Source organism: Gracilinanus agilis, chromosome 5 (genome assembly GCF_016433145.1).
Source record: "Gracilinanus agilis isolate LMUSP501 chromosome 5, AgileGrace, whole genome shotgun sequence".
Classification (NCBI taxonomy): Eukaryota; Metazoa; Chordata; class Mammalia; order Didelphimorphia; family Didelphidae; genus Gracilinanus; species Gracilinanus agilis.
The window spans coordinates 299,518,890-299,536,287 of record NC_058134.1 but is presented as its reverse complement, the minus strand read 5'-3'; the positions used below and the strand labels follow the sequence as shown (position 1 = coordinate 299,536,287).

Genomic DNA, 17,398 nt, shown 5'->3' with positions numbered 1-17,398 from the left:
CAGCAAGCTAGAGAAATGAATAAAGACACTTCAAGACCCCACTGTGCAGTTCCTAAAAGGCCCCCAGGACTCTGGAACCTGCTTCAGCCGCCACGGGGCTGCTGGGGGCCTCAGAGACCACCTTGTCTGATGCCTCATTTTATGGAGAAGGAAAAAGAACACCAGCAAAGGGTAGATAGACACTGATCCAAGGTCATATGGCCAGTAGCTGGTCAAGCCCCTGTGCCTTGTGGCTGGGGCAGCGGGAGGACAACAGGCCGGTTTTCAACTCCCTGATCTTTGCGAGAAGACAGATGGTCTTCTGTAGTGCACCCACCTGCCCTCCCTCCAAGATGGCAACAGCTTAGAGCTTCTCATTTCTCTAACATGATACAGGCAGGGACTGAGGCCTCCAATTCCTAAGCTATCCTGAAAAATTCCAGGAAAGAAGTGTAACTGGGCAAGGGCTTTGGCTTCCTTCTTTCCTCCCTCCCTTTCTCCTCCCTTCTCTGCTCCTCCTTCTAACCCTTTGGGGGAATCCCCTAAAGGCAAAGCCAAGAAGAGGGCAGGATGGGGCAGTGCAGAGCTCCTCCTGCTGGACATCAGGGACATCTGTGGTCCCTCTCCAGACACAGCACCAGTTTCTTGATGGCTCTTCCTGCCTTCATTCTTTCCCCCCCTCCAAACTGTCCTTTTCTAGCAGTGCCAGAATCCCTTTTCTTGTACAAACGTCATTCATCTTCTCAATAATTCCCAGGGGCCCCCAATGCCTCCAGTCATTCCGATCCCTTTGATATTCTAGGCCATCCTTCTGAAAAGCCTTAGAGCACACCTCAAAAGCAATCGCTTAGGGGGCAACTGGGTAGCTCAGTGATTGAGAACCAGGCTTAGTGACGGGAGGTCCTGGGTTCAAATCTGGCCTCAGACACTTCCCAGCTGTGTGACCCTGGGCAAGTCACTTGACCCCTGTTGCCCACCCTTACCACTCTTCTGCCTTGGAGCCAATACACAGTATTGACTCCACAACAGAAGGTAAGGGTTTAAAAAAAAAAAAAAGCAACTGCTTCCAGGGAAAGGATGTCCCTAACCCTCAGACTTCACCTGGCATCCACTTGGCACCTCTGTGACTGCCTTCCTCACATCTGCCATTGCTAGTGCTAGAGGGTTTACTCTTTCAGGAATTTCACATCTCTCCCAGGGCTCTGCATAAAACACATCCAATCCATGCTTCTCCAGTGTTAGGAATCAATGCCCAGATGGATGGATGGAGAGAGAGATGGATGCAGAGCAGGCAGTTAATAAACAAAGCCAACTGGCCATCTTTTGCTTCCAGACTGCACAGACTGACCCTAGACATGGTCTTCCCTACTGGCCAGAGCAGGTGAAGAGTCTTGGCCCCAGGTTGTGCCAGAAGGAAACAGCAGAGGTCTGAGTGCGTGTATGGTGGCAGGTAAGGAGAGGGGATCCAGGATGGAGAAAGCCCTGAATGAAACCAGATGCCAGAGAGGCTAAGACAGCACAGGAGATGGAGGGACCCTCGGCTTAGCACAATAACTCTGTGGCTTTGGTATCAGAGACATCTAGTTCAACCTCGAGTGGAGAGAGCAGGACAGCAAGGCCCAAAGGTGTAAGAACCTGGCCATGGTCCTCTCTGAATGAGTAAGGGTGTGACATCCCTCTGTGTGGATGAGGGGGTCCTAAGGGGCTGAGGGGAGCATCTCCGTGGATACTAAACATCTCTGCTAGAAGGGAGAGCAGGAGGTAGGGAGGAGGGCACAGCTGGGAGCAGAGCCCCAGACATCACAGCTCCTAGTCAAGGCCCTTCCTCCAACCCCTTGCCAAAGAGGCAAGGAAGCAAGCTTAGAAGAGAGGAAAGTCAGAGATTCTTCTGAAACAGGAGTTTGAAAGGGAAACGGTGAGGCCCAGAAGTTGAGGGGGGAGAACCTACATTTCCTCCATACAGTAATTTTCAATCTCCAATAGGAGAGAGGGGAGTTGATGCCTCCACACAGAATCTGGGGGAAAATTTCTCCATCGCTATCTAGAAGGACTTTCTGTCAATTATGACTGACCCCAACTAAATGGACTAGAGTGAGCTTCCCATGCCTACAGGTATTTAAACAAAAATTATCCCTTGTTGGGACGTGGGCTCCCCACCATCATGCTTATGGCAGCAGTATCTCAAGTCTTTTCCCATCTGGAGGCTACAGTTCTAAGATCAGCAAAGGGTGAGATGGGAGAGGGGGCCTGGCCGGGTGGGGCCAAGGCTCAAGAAGAATGGCAAAGGGCAGGGGGGCTGCTAAGCAGCCCATTTCTGACTCATGCCAGGATCGAAGCTGGCCCCTCGAGGCTGGCCTGGGTGACTCCCTCCCTTCTGCCCCCTCTGAGGACCTGTTGCCTCCTGACCTCATCCTCACGGTGCCTCACGGAGGCGAGCTTCAGCACAGACTTGTAGTTCTCCTTGAATTTGCTTGCCACAAATCCAGCGTGACTTAGAAACGCAGCTGTGTCCTCACTGGTCAGCGGTTCATCCCCTAAGAGTTTGGCTATCATGAGCTCAAGCAAGGTCACCCTGTAAAACACAAGAAGGTGGAGGAAGGCTGTCGTGAGTCCTAGGCACACAAGAGGTGCTCACTACTGAGAAAGAGGACAAATGTTGGAGGAAATTACGAAGCATAAAGGAACATGAATGTCAGGAACAAGTCATTTCAGAAAGCCATTTGGAAGTTGGCCCCCATAGTTTCCAAACTGTGCTAACCCCCAGACCCATTCATAGTCCTAACCATCTCTACCCCAATGAGAACGAAGAAAGAAGAACTCAGATCAACAAAAAACTTTAGAACAACTCTTTCCAGAGCAGCCAAAATGCTCCTGCAATGGGGAGATAGCCCAAAGCTAACCCAAGGTAGCAGAGAGTAAACACTCCAAACTTAGCAGGCTAGAGAGCTGGGCAAACAGCAGCTTCTAAAAGGCCACTTCCCAAAGTTCAAGATGGGGCAGGCGGGCATCACTAGAGAGAAGTTGGTCAGAAAAAGTTCTTGGGGTCTGAAGGGACCACAAGCCCAATTTGAGTTAACAGTGTACCAAAAGGGGCCTGACCATCCTGATGCTTTCTCCTTCCTGGCCAGGCCCTAGCTGGGACATCAGGCCCAGGTGTCAGAATCACCACCAAAGATGGTTATGGAAGTGATAGAAAACACCCTCAGAGATAAGCAGATGGCAAAAGGCCCTGAGACCATGCTTGAGGAGGATGTGAAGGATCCCTAAGATGGGAGAAGACTCCTCTTCTACCTCTCCAGATTCACCCACCCTTTTAAAAGAGAAAAGAATGAAAATCACGTAATTCTGGTCTGAATCAGGCTCTGCTTCATTAGAAGGGGTGTTAACTCCCCTCTCTGGACCTCAATTTCCCCATCCGTAAAGAAAAGGCATTGGCCTGGAGGACCACCATGGCCATCCTCCCTCATTCCAGGGCCCAATGGCCTCGGTGAGTCACTGAGTCAGAGGGGATTTCTGTGGCCATCCTGTCCCACTAACAAACCCATCCCTTTAATGCTATAGTGGCCTCTCTGAGGCCAAGCCCCTCCCTGCTAGCCCTCTGGGGAAGGAGGGTATCCCCAGAGCGTGGCTGAAGGCCCTGCCAGTGTAGACCTGAGGTGGGATCTGAGGATCCACCTAACAGAGGAGAAAACTGAGAGCATCCCCTGGAAGGATGAGACCGGCCCAGGCTCACCCCATGGGGTTCCAGGTTCCAGGTCTCCTGATCCACTCATCCAGGGTTCTTTCCATTACCATGTAAACAGGGATGGCATTTGGATTTTTGATTGAGCTGACAGTGAGCTCTCCAGGGAAACTACAAATTCAGTCCTAGGAAGAGCTGGGCAGCCAGGCCCCGAAGGGTGAGTGTGAAACCTTTTACTGGTTCTTTCCTGAGTAACAGCACCCACCTGAAGGGAGCATCCCCAACTCCCTGCCAGCTGGGTGAGCCTCACTGTCAAGCAGCCAACCCTCACTGACCTAGACACTACATGTACTTAGAGGCCTGGGCCAGCACAGAAGCTGCCCACAGGGGGGTCTGGAAGGCTGCGTTGGGGGCTCACCTTTCCTGATGGCTCAGCTTGGCATACAGGGAGTTCACCAGTTCTGGGATTTTCAGCAAGTAGTCTGAAATGATCAAGAACCTGGGAAAAGGAAGAGGTTTGTCACTAGAAATGCTGGAATGGAATGTGCCAAGTCCTCCTGTCTCAGGTACCCAGATGCATATGGAGTCACATCTGGGGATCGCTTCCTCGTGATGTAGCGCAACGTGCCTGCACTTGCTCCCACAACTGCCTGGCCCGCTCCAAAGCACCCCCCCACCCACCTCCACGCCTTGACCAATGCTGTTCTTGACCCAGGGAAAGAGCCTTTCAGCTCCTCTGGGAGCACCAAAGTCCCTCCTGTCCTCCAGGCCATGTCCAATCCCCACCTTTCCCGAATGTGACCCCACTATATCCTCCACCCCCCTAATCCTTGGTTCAGAGACCCAGCTGGAGGGCCTGCTGCTTGCAGAGATTAGGGCTGGGCCCTGAGAGGTAGAGTTGAGATGATGGCCAACCCTGGCCTTCAGGAAAAAGGTAGAGAAGGTTTGTCACTAAAAATGGCAGGACATGCCAAGTCCTCCTATCTCAGGTACCCAGATGCACATGGAGTCACGTCTGGGAATCACTCCTTCACAGCATAACTCAAATTGCTTGCACTCTGCCCCACAGATGAGCAGTGAAGATGAGCAGGAGCTCAAGGGGACCCAGACTTATAACCATGAGAGAATAAGAGGTAGGCAACAATATATACCTGGTGACCACTTGGAACACAACAGGCCCTAGGAGCACCCTCTCTTAGCTGACCTCATCTCTGTTCCTAGATGGGAATTTCCTTGAGGCCTGGGACTGTGTCTGTCATCTCTGTCCTCTACCCCAGGACCCAACACAGGGCCAAGACCAGAGGAGGAGCTGGATCAAGTGGAACCAAACAGGACCATCAACATGGGAGCCTGGTACCAAAGAGGGTAGGGAAAGAGGATCCCCTGGGAGTCATGAGCCTCAGCCATCAAAGGGGGCCTGTGGGTTCCCTTCCAAAGCTCTCCAAAGGTCAGAAGCACAGTTCTAGGTATTCAAAGGAAACTTAAGGAAGGAGAAAGTGACTGACTCCCAGTGCAGAAAAGACTGAGTTCTGTGTAGAGTTTTCCAAAGAAAGAATGAAAACTCTTTCAAGTGACTCCCTGATTTGGAGATGACATGGCTCCCTGGCAATGATGTTTTTTGCACCAGTCAGTGGGGCTCTGAGCCACTTGGAAGCCACATCAGCTAAACAGCCTGAAGGAAAAACAAATGCCTTCACTGCTGGAGGCCAGGTGGGAGCACTGGGGACACTAGAGCTGTGCAGAGAAAGCAGGGCAAGTCCTAGGGCAGTGATGGCAAACCTACAGCACAGGCATCAAAGACGGCACGCAGAGTGCTCCCACCCCACCAGAGTTTGTTACTAGAAAGACTGAGTGACTTGAGTGGAGCTGCTCCCCTCCTCTTCGCCATTGTGCCTGACACCATTATTTCACAATCCCCAGCCCTCTGCCCAGCAGCCCGGTAGGAATGCACAGTGGGTAAGGTGGGCAGTTCACAGGTGGCAGAGCTGGAGGAGCGGTACACTCAGGCCACTCCTCTCCTGCTCTCTACACTCGCTGAGGACATTCCTCACTTCATCCAAACCCCACCCAGCAGCCCAATGGGAGCGCTTTCTCCCTCCCCTATTTGGGATAAGGGGGTTGCAGGGTATGCAGTCTCTAAAAGGCTCGCTATCACTGTCCTAGGGGTTCCCCCAATGCTCCCTGCCAGCCCCATTGGGATGCTGCCCTTGATGCCTGAAGGAGAAGCTTCCACATAGCAACATTGCTCTCTGCCAACACCATTTACCCTGGTGCCAGGATTGAATACCCCCAGGCAATGTCAGGGGAAGGAAGCTTCCTTCAGCTTCATCCAAAAATTCATCCTTTAAATGTAGTCAAAAGAAGCTGATGTTCCCAAATCAGGTTTTCAGTGCCAGACAACTGACCACATTTTGACATCATTTTTCCACCCAGGCTAAGAAATGCCTCTGGTTCCTCTTTCCTCTTTCTTGCCTCCCCCTCCACCCCCCAACACTTCTCCTCCTCCTTCCCCTAGAAATCTTGAAATATCCGAAAAACCAATCCGGGGTTTGGGCTTAAAGGGACCTCAGAGATTTTGAACAGCAGATTCAAACCAGCTGGTCACAGGCAATGTAACAAGGTCTCTTTGTTACCTTGAAGGGATAAACCTCTGAGAGCAGCCTGAAGGCAGAAAAAACTTCCTAACAAGGACAGCTGGCTCACAGTACAATGAACTACCCTGGCAAGTAGTGAGCTCTCCATTGGAAAAGGCATCCAAGTCACCTCTAGCTGTGAGAGATGTTAGTGAGTGGAGCCTTGCTTAAATAGATGTTGGAACAGATGCCTTCTGAGCCCCTGACCAGTTCTGACATTTTGTGTGTGGTTTGTAATTATACCAAGAACGGGACTGAAACTCCCAAAGACTCGGAGCTCAGGCAGGTTCCAAGATAGAGAGAAGGGCCCCTAGACTAGGGAACAAAGCAGGTGCCCATCTGCTGGAGGAGGGCCAACCAAATCAGTCTATGAATGTAACGGAACTTAGTAGGCACTAAGTAGGGGAGAGTACAGGATGCCCTGGGAAATGTGGCCGGGTTAAAAGAAAAGATATAAAATGATTTGTTTGAGGAAAAGAAGCTCATGATTATTGGCCCTGGTAGCCTCCAGGCGAATCTGGCTATGGATCCAAATGACAAGGCTTGAGAATTCTGGGGGGTCACTCGAAGGGGCATTTCTGGAAGAAGTGGAGCCACAATATCCATGCACTGGAAGCCTACACACCCATGTGTTACCAGAAGGGAGGTGGCCAGAGGCCACAGAACAGACACCGAGGGGCCTGGGGCCGAGGCTCACATGTGCTTTGCTTCCTTGCCCGGGCCGGGGCCCCAACCTATCCGTCTGTTCTCCTCCATCATCCAAGGGCTGGTAAGCCCAGCAGGATGAGAAGGCTCCTGCTAGGCCATCCCAAGGCCTGACCAGCACAGAGGCTTCCATGCCGAGTCCTTTTCACTCAAGGAAAATAAAGGAACTGCCAACTGGATCACCTCTACCTCAGCCTCTTTGCCTTCTGTTTACACTGCAAGAAGCCCAGATGAAAGGCTCCATGTCACACTTGGGAGGAGAGATGTTTGGTTACCCAACAGGGAGACTGAATCTGCCATTTGGAAACTATCTGTGCCCTAAACAAATCAACCACAAAATAGAAAACATGCCCACGGATGCATCTTGTGGCAAAATCGAGGCCAAAGCGACTATTAGATGAAAAACAGCTGCCATTTGGTCATTTCCTAAGCTTCTGGAAAACTCACCAGAACATTTGGTCAGGCTCCCTCCCACCTCCAAGTAGAGGTCATTGGACCTGGGACCCTGAGCTCTCCCAGAGATGGAGAGTTTAAAGAGGAGATGCAAGAGAGACAAGAGGCAGGCTGCTGTGGCTCCCCAGGCAGGCCACATGCCACCCTCCTGCCCAGCCTGCCCAGCGCAGGCTCCCAGGCGAACGACAGGTGCCAAGGCCTTGAGGTTCAAGGGTCAAGTCTTAGGCTCTAGTGAGCCCCAAGGAGAAGGCACCATTGAGACCCTTGGGTTCCCCCGACAATGGAGGAGATTCAGGCCAAAGAAGGGCAGGTACTCGCTCCCAACCTGCGACCCTCATTCCCCACTACCACTATTTACTACAGAGAACATGAGACAGCCATGGAAGCCACATCTCCAGGCAGCTATGGTCGATCCCCATGGCCTCCGGAGCCCATCCTGCCCTAGAGGAGGTCAGAGACGGATCCTCTCAGGCCACAGCTTTCATCCCAAGGAGAAGCCAACTCAGGTGCTCAGGAACCTTTCTTCAGCCCCTCCTGCCTGCTAGGCCCAGGACCAAGAAGGGTAGGCCTAAGTGTGCATGTGGGGAAACAGAGGCTAGGAGGAGAGGGAAGGACTAGTCTAACTCCACACTGGGAGTCAGGGCCCAGGCTGCTAGACCCCAAGCCCAGCTCACTTTCTGCTTGACCCCTCAGTCAATCAGAGCCAGTGCTCAGGGACACAATAATCCATCCAGAAAAGTAGCTGATGTTTACACAGTGCTCTAGTATTTGCAAAGAAAATGGCCTCACCAGAGCCCATTTTACAGATGGAAAACTGAGGCCTAGAGGAGGAAGAGTCACATGCGAAGGGTCAAGACCAGCAATCTTCCCACATCACAATGGGTGGAGACACAGGCACACAAACCCCAGTGAGATAAATGTTTACATTGTGTAAACCTCCCCAGGAGATACTGGAGGGTGACACCATGGAAGGATTCTTGGAGGTAATGGCAGCTGAGTCTTCAGGAAAAGGAGATTATGGACAAATGCATATGTAGCTAGGGGCATCCAGGAGTAGTAGCAGAGGGTCTCTTAGTCAGAGGGGCAGACAAAGGCTCAAATAATGGGGTACAGGACACAGGACAGAAGGATGTTTTGGTTGGAAAAGGAGAAGAGATATAATTGAGAATACAGGTATCCGATTGGGGAGGGTCTTGAATGCCAGGGTATTTTTCTTTGGACTCTTTGATGTTTTGGGAACTGATTCATATACCTTATGCCTTGACCATGGTCCTGTGTGATTCCCATGTGTATCCCTGTATTTTTCTCAGAGGGGAATGTAAAGTTGTTCTCCTATGGGGGGGTACTATGTTATTTCTGTGAATTTGGACTTGAATTTGACCCTAATTTAGAACAGAAGACTACCTCCCAGAATCCAGGAGGTGCCATGAAGATGCCTGAAGAGACCACGCACTGCACCAGAAGATCCAGAGTGAATTTCAAGATATGGCAAATTTGAACTTTGAGGGGTTGAATGTATTTATTTTGAATGGATACTTTTATGCCAGAAAGGGGGCTGCCCACTAAATGGCTTTTGTCAATGCACCGAACATTGGTTTTGTTCTTTCTCCCTTTTATTTCCCTTTTATCTCTGAATTATTGTAAATTTTAATTTGATTATGTTTTCATGATCCATTGGGGAGACTGGTCTCCCAAAGGACTGCAGGGGGGAATGTAAAGTTGAAAAGACCTTGTACCCTTTTAAACTACATTACCCAAACTCCCTTTCACCATACTCATAATTCCTTAGGCCATTTCCTATTGGTTGTGGGGTTTTTTTTTTTTTGTGGGGGGAGTGATTTGTAAGGTGTATTTTGGTGTGGTCACAGGGTGGCAAAGGGTGATTTGGGACTCTTTCCCTGTGCTTTTAATAAATCCTTATAAATATCATACTTTGGAGGCATTGAATATTAATTTTAAAACTTACAGAGCCCATGAAGGTTTGTGGCTTTAGAAGGGAGGGGTGAGCCAGAGGACCAGGATAATTATGGCCAGACTCAGGCTCTGAAGACCCAAATGGGGAGTCCACAGGATGCTGATGATCCCCCATACAGATGGCCAGGGTTCCCAGAAGGCCCACCTCTGATGTGCTCAATGAGGAGGGAAACAAGCAGAAAAGGCCCTTTCCCTTTGGACCCCGAGATAAGCCCACCTCGGGGATTTAGGGGCCATGGAAATCTACTCCCAAGGGCCCATGAGATTCCACCCCCCCCCCAGAGGACCAGTAACTAGGACTGGAAGGGGGAGGCCACCAGCTGGGGGCCACAGGAATTCCAGCTGGGCCTGGGGCTCTGAGCTGCTCAGGAAGCTTCTTCTCTCCTGCTAGTGCTGGGGCCCTCAGCAGGGCAGGAGGAACATGACCCAGGCAGCCAAACTAGGCACAATGAGCAGAAGGAAGTCCTCACTCTTCTGAGCTCTTGGCATTTCTACAACGACAACGAGTCCTTGGCCAAGCCTTCCCTGTCCACCCCCAGCTACCTTTGTGGTCTAATGCCCCCACTGGTGATTTCTGGTTGCCTGTGAGAGGATAAAAACTGTTATGTTCCCCAAAGGCAAGCAGGGAAGCCTGTTTGGGGTGAGAGTAAATCCTGGGGCCCCACCCCAATACACATATGCCCTGAGGACCAGTGGGAGGTCAGGTTGGACAGGGTCTCCCAGAGGATGGAGGCAGGGGCAAGGTTGAGCCAACCTGACATGAAACCTGTCTTCTGTCACCCTATCCAAGAGACAGGTGCCGGGGGGCAGGCTGGAGCTGACTCATGATTGGCAGATGGACTTCTGGGAACCTGCTCTGCAAAGAAAGATGAGGGGGAGAGAGGCCCTGGAGCTCAGAAAGAGGACAGACTCTGGCCCCCGGGACACACAGCCAGGATGTGTCCAAAGCAGGACGAGAGGTGGGTGGGTAAAGCACAGTCTCCATCCCTTCACTCCTCCAAGCTGAAGACAGAAAAGGCTTGTGGTCCCAGCCCTCAGACAGAAGCAGCTGACAAAACTACGTTTCATCCAGACCCAGAGGCCCAGTGCTCTGATGAGTCCCACCAATGGCTGGGTCACCCTGAGCAGGCCATCCTCTGCCCCTCATTGAGCCTGAGGTTCTTCCTCTGTCAAATGAGATGGCAGGCCTGAATGCTGCCAGCTGTAGGCCTAGGAAGCAGCTGGGATGAGCAGAAGTCTAGAAAGCCTGAAACACTGAATCTCCACATCAAGAAACATTTCCCAGCAGCCAGAGCTTTCCATAAGTAGAATGTACTGTCTTGGGAGGTAATGAGCTCCCAATCCCCAGAGATAATCAAGTAGTCTTGGTCCCTTGTCAAAAGCATTAAAGAATGGTGTCCTGCTCAGTGGCCCCTGGGAATCACTCCTCTGTGCCCCAGGAGATACCTACGCCCATTCAGCATCTGCCTGCTTCTCATAGGCCTGGACAACTCTCAAAGCTATGGTCATATTTCTGCTCTGAAGGTCCTTCAGCCTCTCTGAGTTCAGACAAGTGAACAGGATCATGCAAGAGTAGGTGACAATCTTCTCATCTGGATAACTGAGGCAGGCCCTGGGAGGACACAAAGGGAGAGCGCTGTGAGCACTTGGCTAAGAACTGCAAGGATGTGCCAGGTCAATTCTTTACTCACTCTCGGAAAGAAAGCAGAATGATTCCAAGTGTGAAGTGTGATGAGGGCCTCTAAGGTGGACTCACCATTCAGGTGAGCACCCGAGTGAGTGACCTGCGGTGATGGGAGTGCTGCGCCCACACACATGGGTCAGGCCACAAGGGCCTGGCACCCTGGCAAATAACTGGGACAAGAGAGGGAGTGAGGTGTGCCGGACAGAAGGGTCCACAGGGAGGGGTCCTGGGCCTAGACACTGCCACCCACTGCACCACCCTCGGCATGAGAGAACACTTCTGTCACTGAAGTGATAAGGGCCCTCTGTCCAATCCAGACCCTGAGCCCCAGCAGCAGGGAGGTCATTTACAGCCCACAAGCCCAATAAACTCACAAGAAGAGATCTGGGAAGGCGTCTTTCCACAGAATCCTCTGAGAAGCCTCATTTCCTGCCACGGCATTACCCAAGAACTGCAGGCCACATCGAAAGGCTAAGAGACACCAAGACCAACCATTAGAGAAGAAATACAAAGAAAGGGGGAGGGGGCTTCTCTGGTTTGGGGATTTGCTGGTCTGTTTTAATATACTGGGGATAAAAGCAAGTATTGGTATAACTCAACCATCTGGCCTCAGACACTTCCTAACTGGGTGACCCTGGGCAAGTCACTTAATCTCCACTGCCTAGCCCTCACCACTCTTCTGCCTTGAAACCAATACACAGTATTAATTCTAAGACAGGAGGTAAGGGTTTTAAAAAAAAAAAAAAAAAAAAGAGACTCCTCCATTTAACAGGAACAATCACCCTCCTCCTCCTCCTCCTCACTCTTTCTATAATTGAACTTTGGAAAAGTTCTGGACATTATCCCATTCCTTCAGCAAACATTTAAGCCTCAGTGTGTCAAGCTTAAGATTACTTACTAAAAATAAACGATTGTTAGCTATTTGTAGTCTACTTTTGAATGCAAATGTCATTCATTTCAAAAGGCCATTTTAAAGCTGCTTGTAATTCCCAGAATTTTCACCCTTCAGAGGCTGTCAGTCAAGTCCAGCCAGGGGGCCCTTTCCCTGGCTGCTGGCTGTCCTGATGACCTTCCCTGGTCCTTTTTCAAATGTGGCCAATAGGCTTCCCAATACAGAGGGCATCCTGCTGACCCAGCCTCTGTCCAAGCTGGCATTCTCACTCTTGGATGCCCACATCCTTATGAGAAAGGACCAACCTTCCCAGGACAGGATAAGATCATAGGCCATAACTAAACAAGATTCCTGGTCACTTCAGAGAGAGTAATTTATTTATTTGTTTGTTTGTTTTTCCAGAGAGAGCAATTTAGACAGAATGATGAGGCCAGAAGTCAGATAAGAATTTCCAAGCTTTGTAGAATAAGACAATGACTAGCAAAGCTAGGAGGCCCAAAAAGCCATGGGCTTGTTTCTGGGCAGTAGGGTAGGATCCAGCAGAGGAAAGGCTGAAGATAAGTGCCAATGTGGGGATGGCTGAGTGTAGGGAGAAGGGTCTGCCTTGGCCAGACAAGGCCTTGTTCTTGGGCCCACAAGGTATAAAGGCAAAACTTGACATGGCCCTAGCCCGGCCAGTCTCCATAGTTTCCTAGGAATTATGTCATTTGTACACAGAAAAGGACCACATAAGAAAATGGCAGATGAAGCCAGGAAGAAACAGAAAGGCCTTAGTTTTCCTCTTCTGTCAAGCAAAGAGCCCGGGCTGGAAACCTTCCCAGCAATAACCTGACTGACTCTAGGATGATACCCAAGTGGCCCATGCTTCAGGACTCCTTTGGAGGATAGACAGACAGCCTCTTGGCTGGACTCACTGGAGCTGTATTGGCTTGCTGAGAAGATGAACCTTCCATGGGCCTGAGGAGTCCTCACCTAGCATGAGACCTCTCCACCCTCATACTCCCAACCACCACTACCATCTTGAAATGACTCCCAGTGTGCAGACTTCTTGTCCCCTTCCCACTTGGGAAATGAAATGTTAGCACAAATGTAACTGGCTGGCTTCTATTACTCTGACAAAGCATCATCTTTCTAGCTACAATGAAAGGACAGTGGGGCTCAACCTGGATGGGAAACTCTGCCGCTGGCAAACAGAGAAAATATGGAAGAAGCCCCACCACCTGCCATGGGGGTTTGACCACGCTCTTGCTCGGCTGCCAGTCATGCTTTCTACCAACCCCCCTCCAATGCTGGGGGAGACAAAACTGTGCCCTTTGTGTTTTCAGTGGCAAGCCTAAGTGGTCATTTTTTTTTTTAATTTAAAGCTAATATCAGGGAATGGCAAGGATTTGCATTTTTTCTTTGAATCGTTTTTTTTTTTTTCCATCCTTTCTCTGGACCCTCCCTTTGGCCCTTTTAACATTTTAAAATAGAAATAATATACTTATATAGAACTGCCTATTAATGGATGCCCACAGAAGACAATTTGCTCAAAGTACTCTGAACAAATGGAGGGCATATTCCATTGGAACCACCAAAAATAACCTGATTCAGCATGAGGCCCTTGGAAACCAAATATACACATATATATGTATTTACATAAATATATCACTGAATGATAATGATTCTGTTCCCTATATTGTCCCAGGCCAAAGGAAGCTTTGTGCATAGTATGGGCACGGGACCCCCTGGAGCGTTAGCCCCAAATCTGAAAAAAAAAACAAGAGGCGCAATCATCCCATTACTCAACAGGCCTTTAGTGGGCATAAGACTGAAAGTTTGCTGGAATGGGAGGGACCTGAAAAAATCATCCATTTTACAGATGAGAAAACAGGTCAGGGGGTAAACTACTTGGCCACAGTCACTGGGCAAGTTAGTAACTAGCCAGATGAGCAGCTGGGGAGGGAGTCTGCACTTGGGTGGGTTCATTTTCCCTCTCCTTTTTTCCCCCATCCAGTGCCCTTGCCCACCTATATGGCCAAGGCCACCCATGCCTGAATATTCTCGATAGGTAAGTACTTCCCTCCTCATCCTAGCCATTGCCCGTGGCTAATACCCAGGTACAACGCTGCCTCTCACTGCATGGTGGCCCTTCTCTTCACCTCATGCCTAGCCTGAAGAACTACCACCCACAATGCTGATCCCAGGTGATGCTGCCTTGCTCATCATGGAACCTCCTCTCCTCTGACCCTGCCCCCTCCCACCTGCACTACTGTCATAGCTGGGGTGGGGGGGCTCCAATTCGTCCTTCATGCAGTTACCCCAAGGGTTTTCCTTAAGTGAAGCTCTGACCAGATCACCCTTTCTTCAGACAGCCTCAGGGGCTCCCTATGGCCTCCAGCAAAAAATACAAAATGCTCTGTCTGGTGTTCCCCCTCCGTGACTCGGCTGCCTCCTGCCTTCCCAGGCTTCTCACACCTCCCTTCCTAACAGAGACCCTTCACTCCAAGGCCTCTGGCCTCCTTGCCACTCTTCACCCAGGTCACCTCTGGCTGTCTCCCATGTCTGGGCACTCTCCCTGCTCAGCCCACCTCCACCTCATGTCCTCTCTGGCATCCTTCATGTCCCAGGTAAAATTCCACTTTCTGGGACTCTCCCGATGCTAGCACCTTCTGTCTGAGATGATCTCCAGCTTCTCCTGGCTACAGTTTCTTTGGCCATCTGTGTGCCATCTCCCTGTCTTACCCAGGCTGAGAGCATGGCAGCCACACATAAGCTGGGAAGCTGTGGCAAGGGCCATGATGGCTGCCAGCAACTGGGGGCTTGACATCTTGGTGCCAGTCTTAGTGAGGACCCCTGAGGAGCTTGGCCCTCCTGCACTTAAAGCTTCCACCTCAGAGATGAGGCATGCATCCCATCAGCCTCCATTAGGTGCCTCCTCCTTCTTCAATTCTCATACAAAAGGGAAGGAAAAACACTCCATCAGGCAGGGACATGGTCCCTAGTGTGCCGAGAACCAACAAGGGAGAAGTGGGATGTGAGTTTGGGCCTGTGGGCCGGGCTCAGGAGGAGGTCTCGAGTTAGAGTCATTGAGAAGGGAATCATTGGAACCAGGCCTATCACCAGCAGGAAGAGCTCATTCCGGGGTCCCCTAAGGGGGGCGCTTCTGGGGCAGGTGAGTAAGGCAGCCTGGAGGACCATGACCAGGTGGAACCCCAGGGACAAGAGGCCTAGAATCTACCCACCACTCAAAGACCTGCCAAGCCAAGTTCCAATTGCTTCTTCCAAACACTGAGTTTTCCAACCAACACCATCCAAAGCATAGACAATGAGGGCCAAAATGGCGACTCTGAAAACAATTGTGTGAATGCTCTGACTCATCAGGAGGCAACTTTGGGGGGAAACATTTGGAAGGCATCTTGTCCTATTGGAGAACTGAGCTAGGAACCCAGAACAGAAAATGCCAACACAAACAACACAACCATTTACTTTGACCAGATAGTTTCTCAGCTGCTCTGTGAGTAAACACTGAAAATGGGACAGAGCCCAAGAAAATCCCACTGTTCTTTTTACAGATTGGAAGTGAAACAGGATCAAAAACATCAATAAGTCAAGTACAAAACACACACTTGTGTTTACGTTAAATTTGAGGAGAGTAATGTATTCGTCACACTCCTGCAATTAGTCCCTGAAAATAATACTCTAAATATTATTTTGACAATGTAATTATAGTTATTCCTTCACCAGTGGTAGGAGACGACTGGCGCTGATCCTCTATCCCAAACCTCTCAATACACAGAAAGAGGCCGATGGGCACATTACTGGGCAACAAAAATCATTTTTAAAGAGGCTATTTGTGTGATGATCAGAGTTATATAATATATTAAAAAATCATCATCTTGACAAGTGAACTCTGTCTAAAATTAAATTTGCATGTAAAAAGCTCTCTGTTCTTCATGAGCAAAGCCCTCAGTTCTTAAGCTGGGGTTCACAGACTAACAAAAGGCCCACAAAGAGATTTCAGGGGGTCCATAAACTGGGATCTGAAGTATATATATATATATATATCACCTTTCATTTTCCCTCATCTTTGGTTTCTTCTCTAACCTTCTGCATTTTGTATCTTTAAAACTATGACTGAAGAGGAGTCCAAAGACTTTACCAGATGGTGAAGAATCCTACCGGTTTGCTCTGAGTAAAAGAAAGAGAAGAGCAGAGGGGCCCACTTCTTGCTAGCCACCTCCTTCTTTACAAAGAGAGGGGAGAAAACAAGGAGAGAGAATCCAGTGGAGGGAATGTCCCAATCAATCAACTGTCACAACTGCGAATGAGAATGGGATGAACTCACCCCTAAAATGAAAGAGGGCAGTGGAATGGATTTGAAACCAGAAGCCAACAATAGGGGGTTTCTGGGAAACCCACTTGAAATGTGTTTCACAGAGTTAAAATTCACAGAGTTAAAAAGAGGGGCTGGAAAGGCAGGCATGGAAGAAAAGGCAACCATGCCAACACAGCAGATCTAAGACTTCATTAAAAGAGATAATCAGGGAAACTACATTTTGCTGAAAGGTGTCATAAATCTTTTATCAATACTAAACATATGTGCACTAAGCAGCATTGTATCTAAATAAAGGAAAAGCGAAATAAGTTAAAGGGAGAAATAGACAGTAAAACTTTAACAGTGAGAGAATCTTCCATTTAGAACTAAATAAAACTAACAAAAAGAAAAAGAAGTAGTTAAGGACTTGAATAGATATTTTAGAAAACTTACATATGACAGACCTCTGGTGATTACTGAATGAGAAAAGAAAGAAGGAGAGATAGATAAACAGAGAAGGAAAGAGAGAGATTTCTATCAGCTGTGCATGGCACCTTTACAAACGACTGACTTTTTAGGGCAGAAAAACTTCATAAACAATAAGAAAAGCTTTGATTAACCATATGAAATAAAAATTATAGTAAAAAAAAAAGGGTCACTGAAAAATTATTAAAAATTAATTGGAGACTAACTTAATCCACAAGTATTGGCGAGTCAAAGGACAAATCATAGAAATAGTAATTAATTTCATTAAAAATAAAGATAGTGAGATAATGGTTTTTTTTCAAAATTAGGGGACACAACCAAAGCAATTCTTGGGCAGCAATGTTTATCTTTAAATACCTTCATCAGGAAAAGAGAGAAGACGGATAAGTTGAACCTACAGTTAAAAACAAACTAGAAAATCAACAAATTATCCCCCCCCCCAATTAAACACCAAAATAGGAATCCTAAAACCCCAAAAGGAAATTAACAAAATTAAAAGTTAAATAAAGTAGGAACTGTTTTTTGGGGGGTAAAGGATAAAGGGGAGATGAAATACAACTATTAGCTAATTTGATTTTCTTAAAGGAAGAAGAAAGCCACATTATCAGCATTA

General features: G+C 49.0%; 1 protein-coding gene across 1 annotated transcript in view; it reads right to left on the bottom strand.

The window, feature by feature from the left end:
* The window catches only part of ATXN10 (ataxin 10), a 72,419-nt gene that overhangs the window by 30,750 nt on the left and 24,271 nt on the right, over nt 1-17,398 (bottom strand). The window contains exons 4-7 of the mRNA XM_044677785.1: nt 11,485-11,581; nt 10,877-11,038; nt 4,080-4,160; nt 2,386-2,551 (exon numbers count right to left, since the gene is read on the bottom strand). Of these exons, the coding sequence (XP_044533720.1) occupies nt 2,386-2,551; nt 4,080-4,160; nt 10,877-11,038; nt 11,485-11,581 (506 nt within the window). The remainder of the gene's footprint in view (nt 1-2,385; nt 2,552-4,079; nt 4,161-10,876; nt 11,039-11,484; nt 11,582-17,398) is intronic.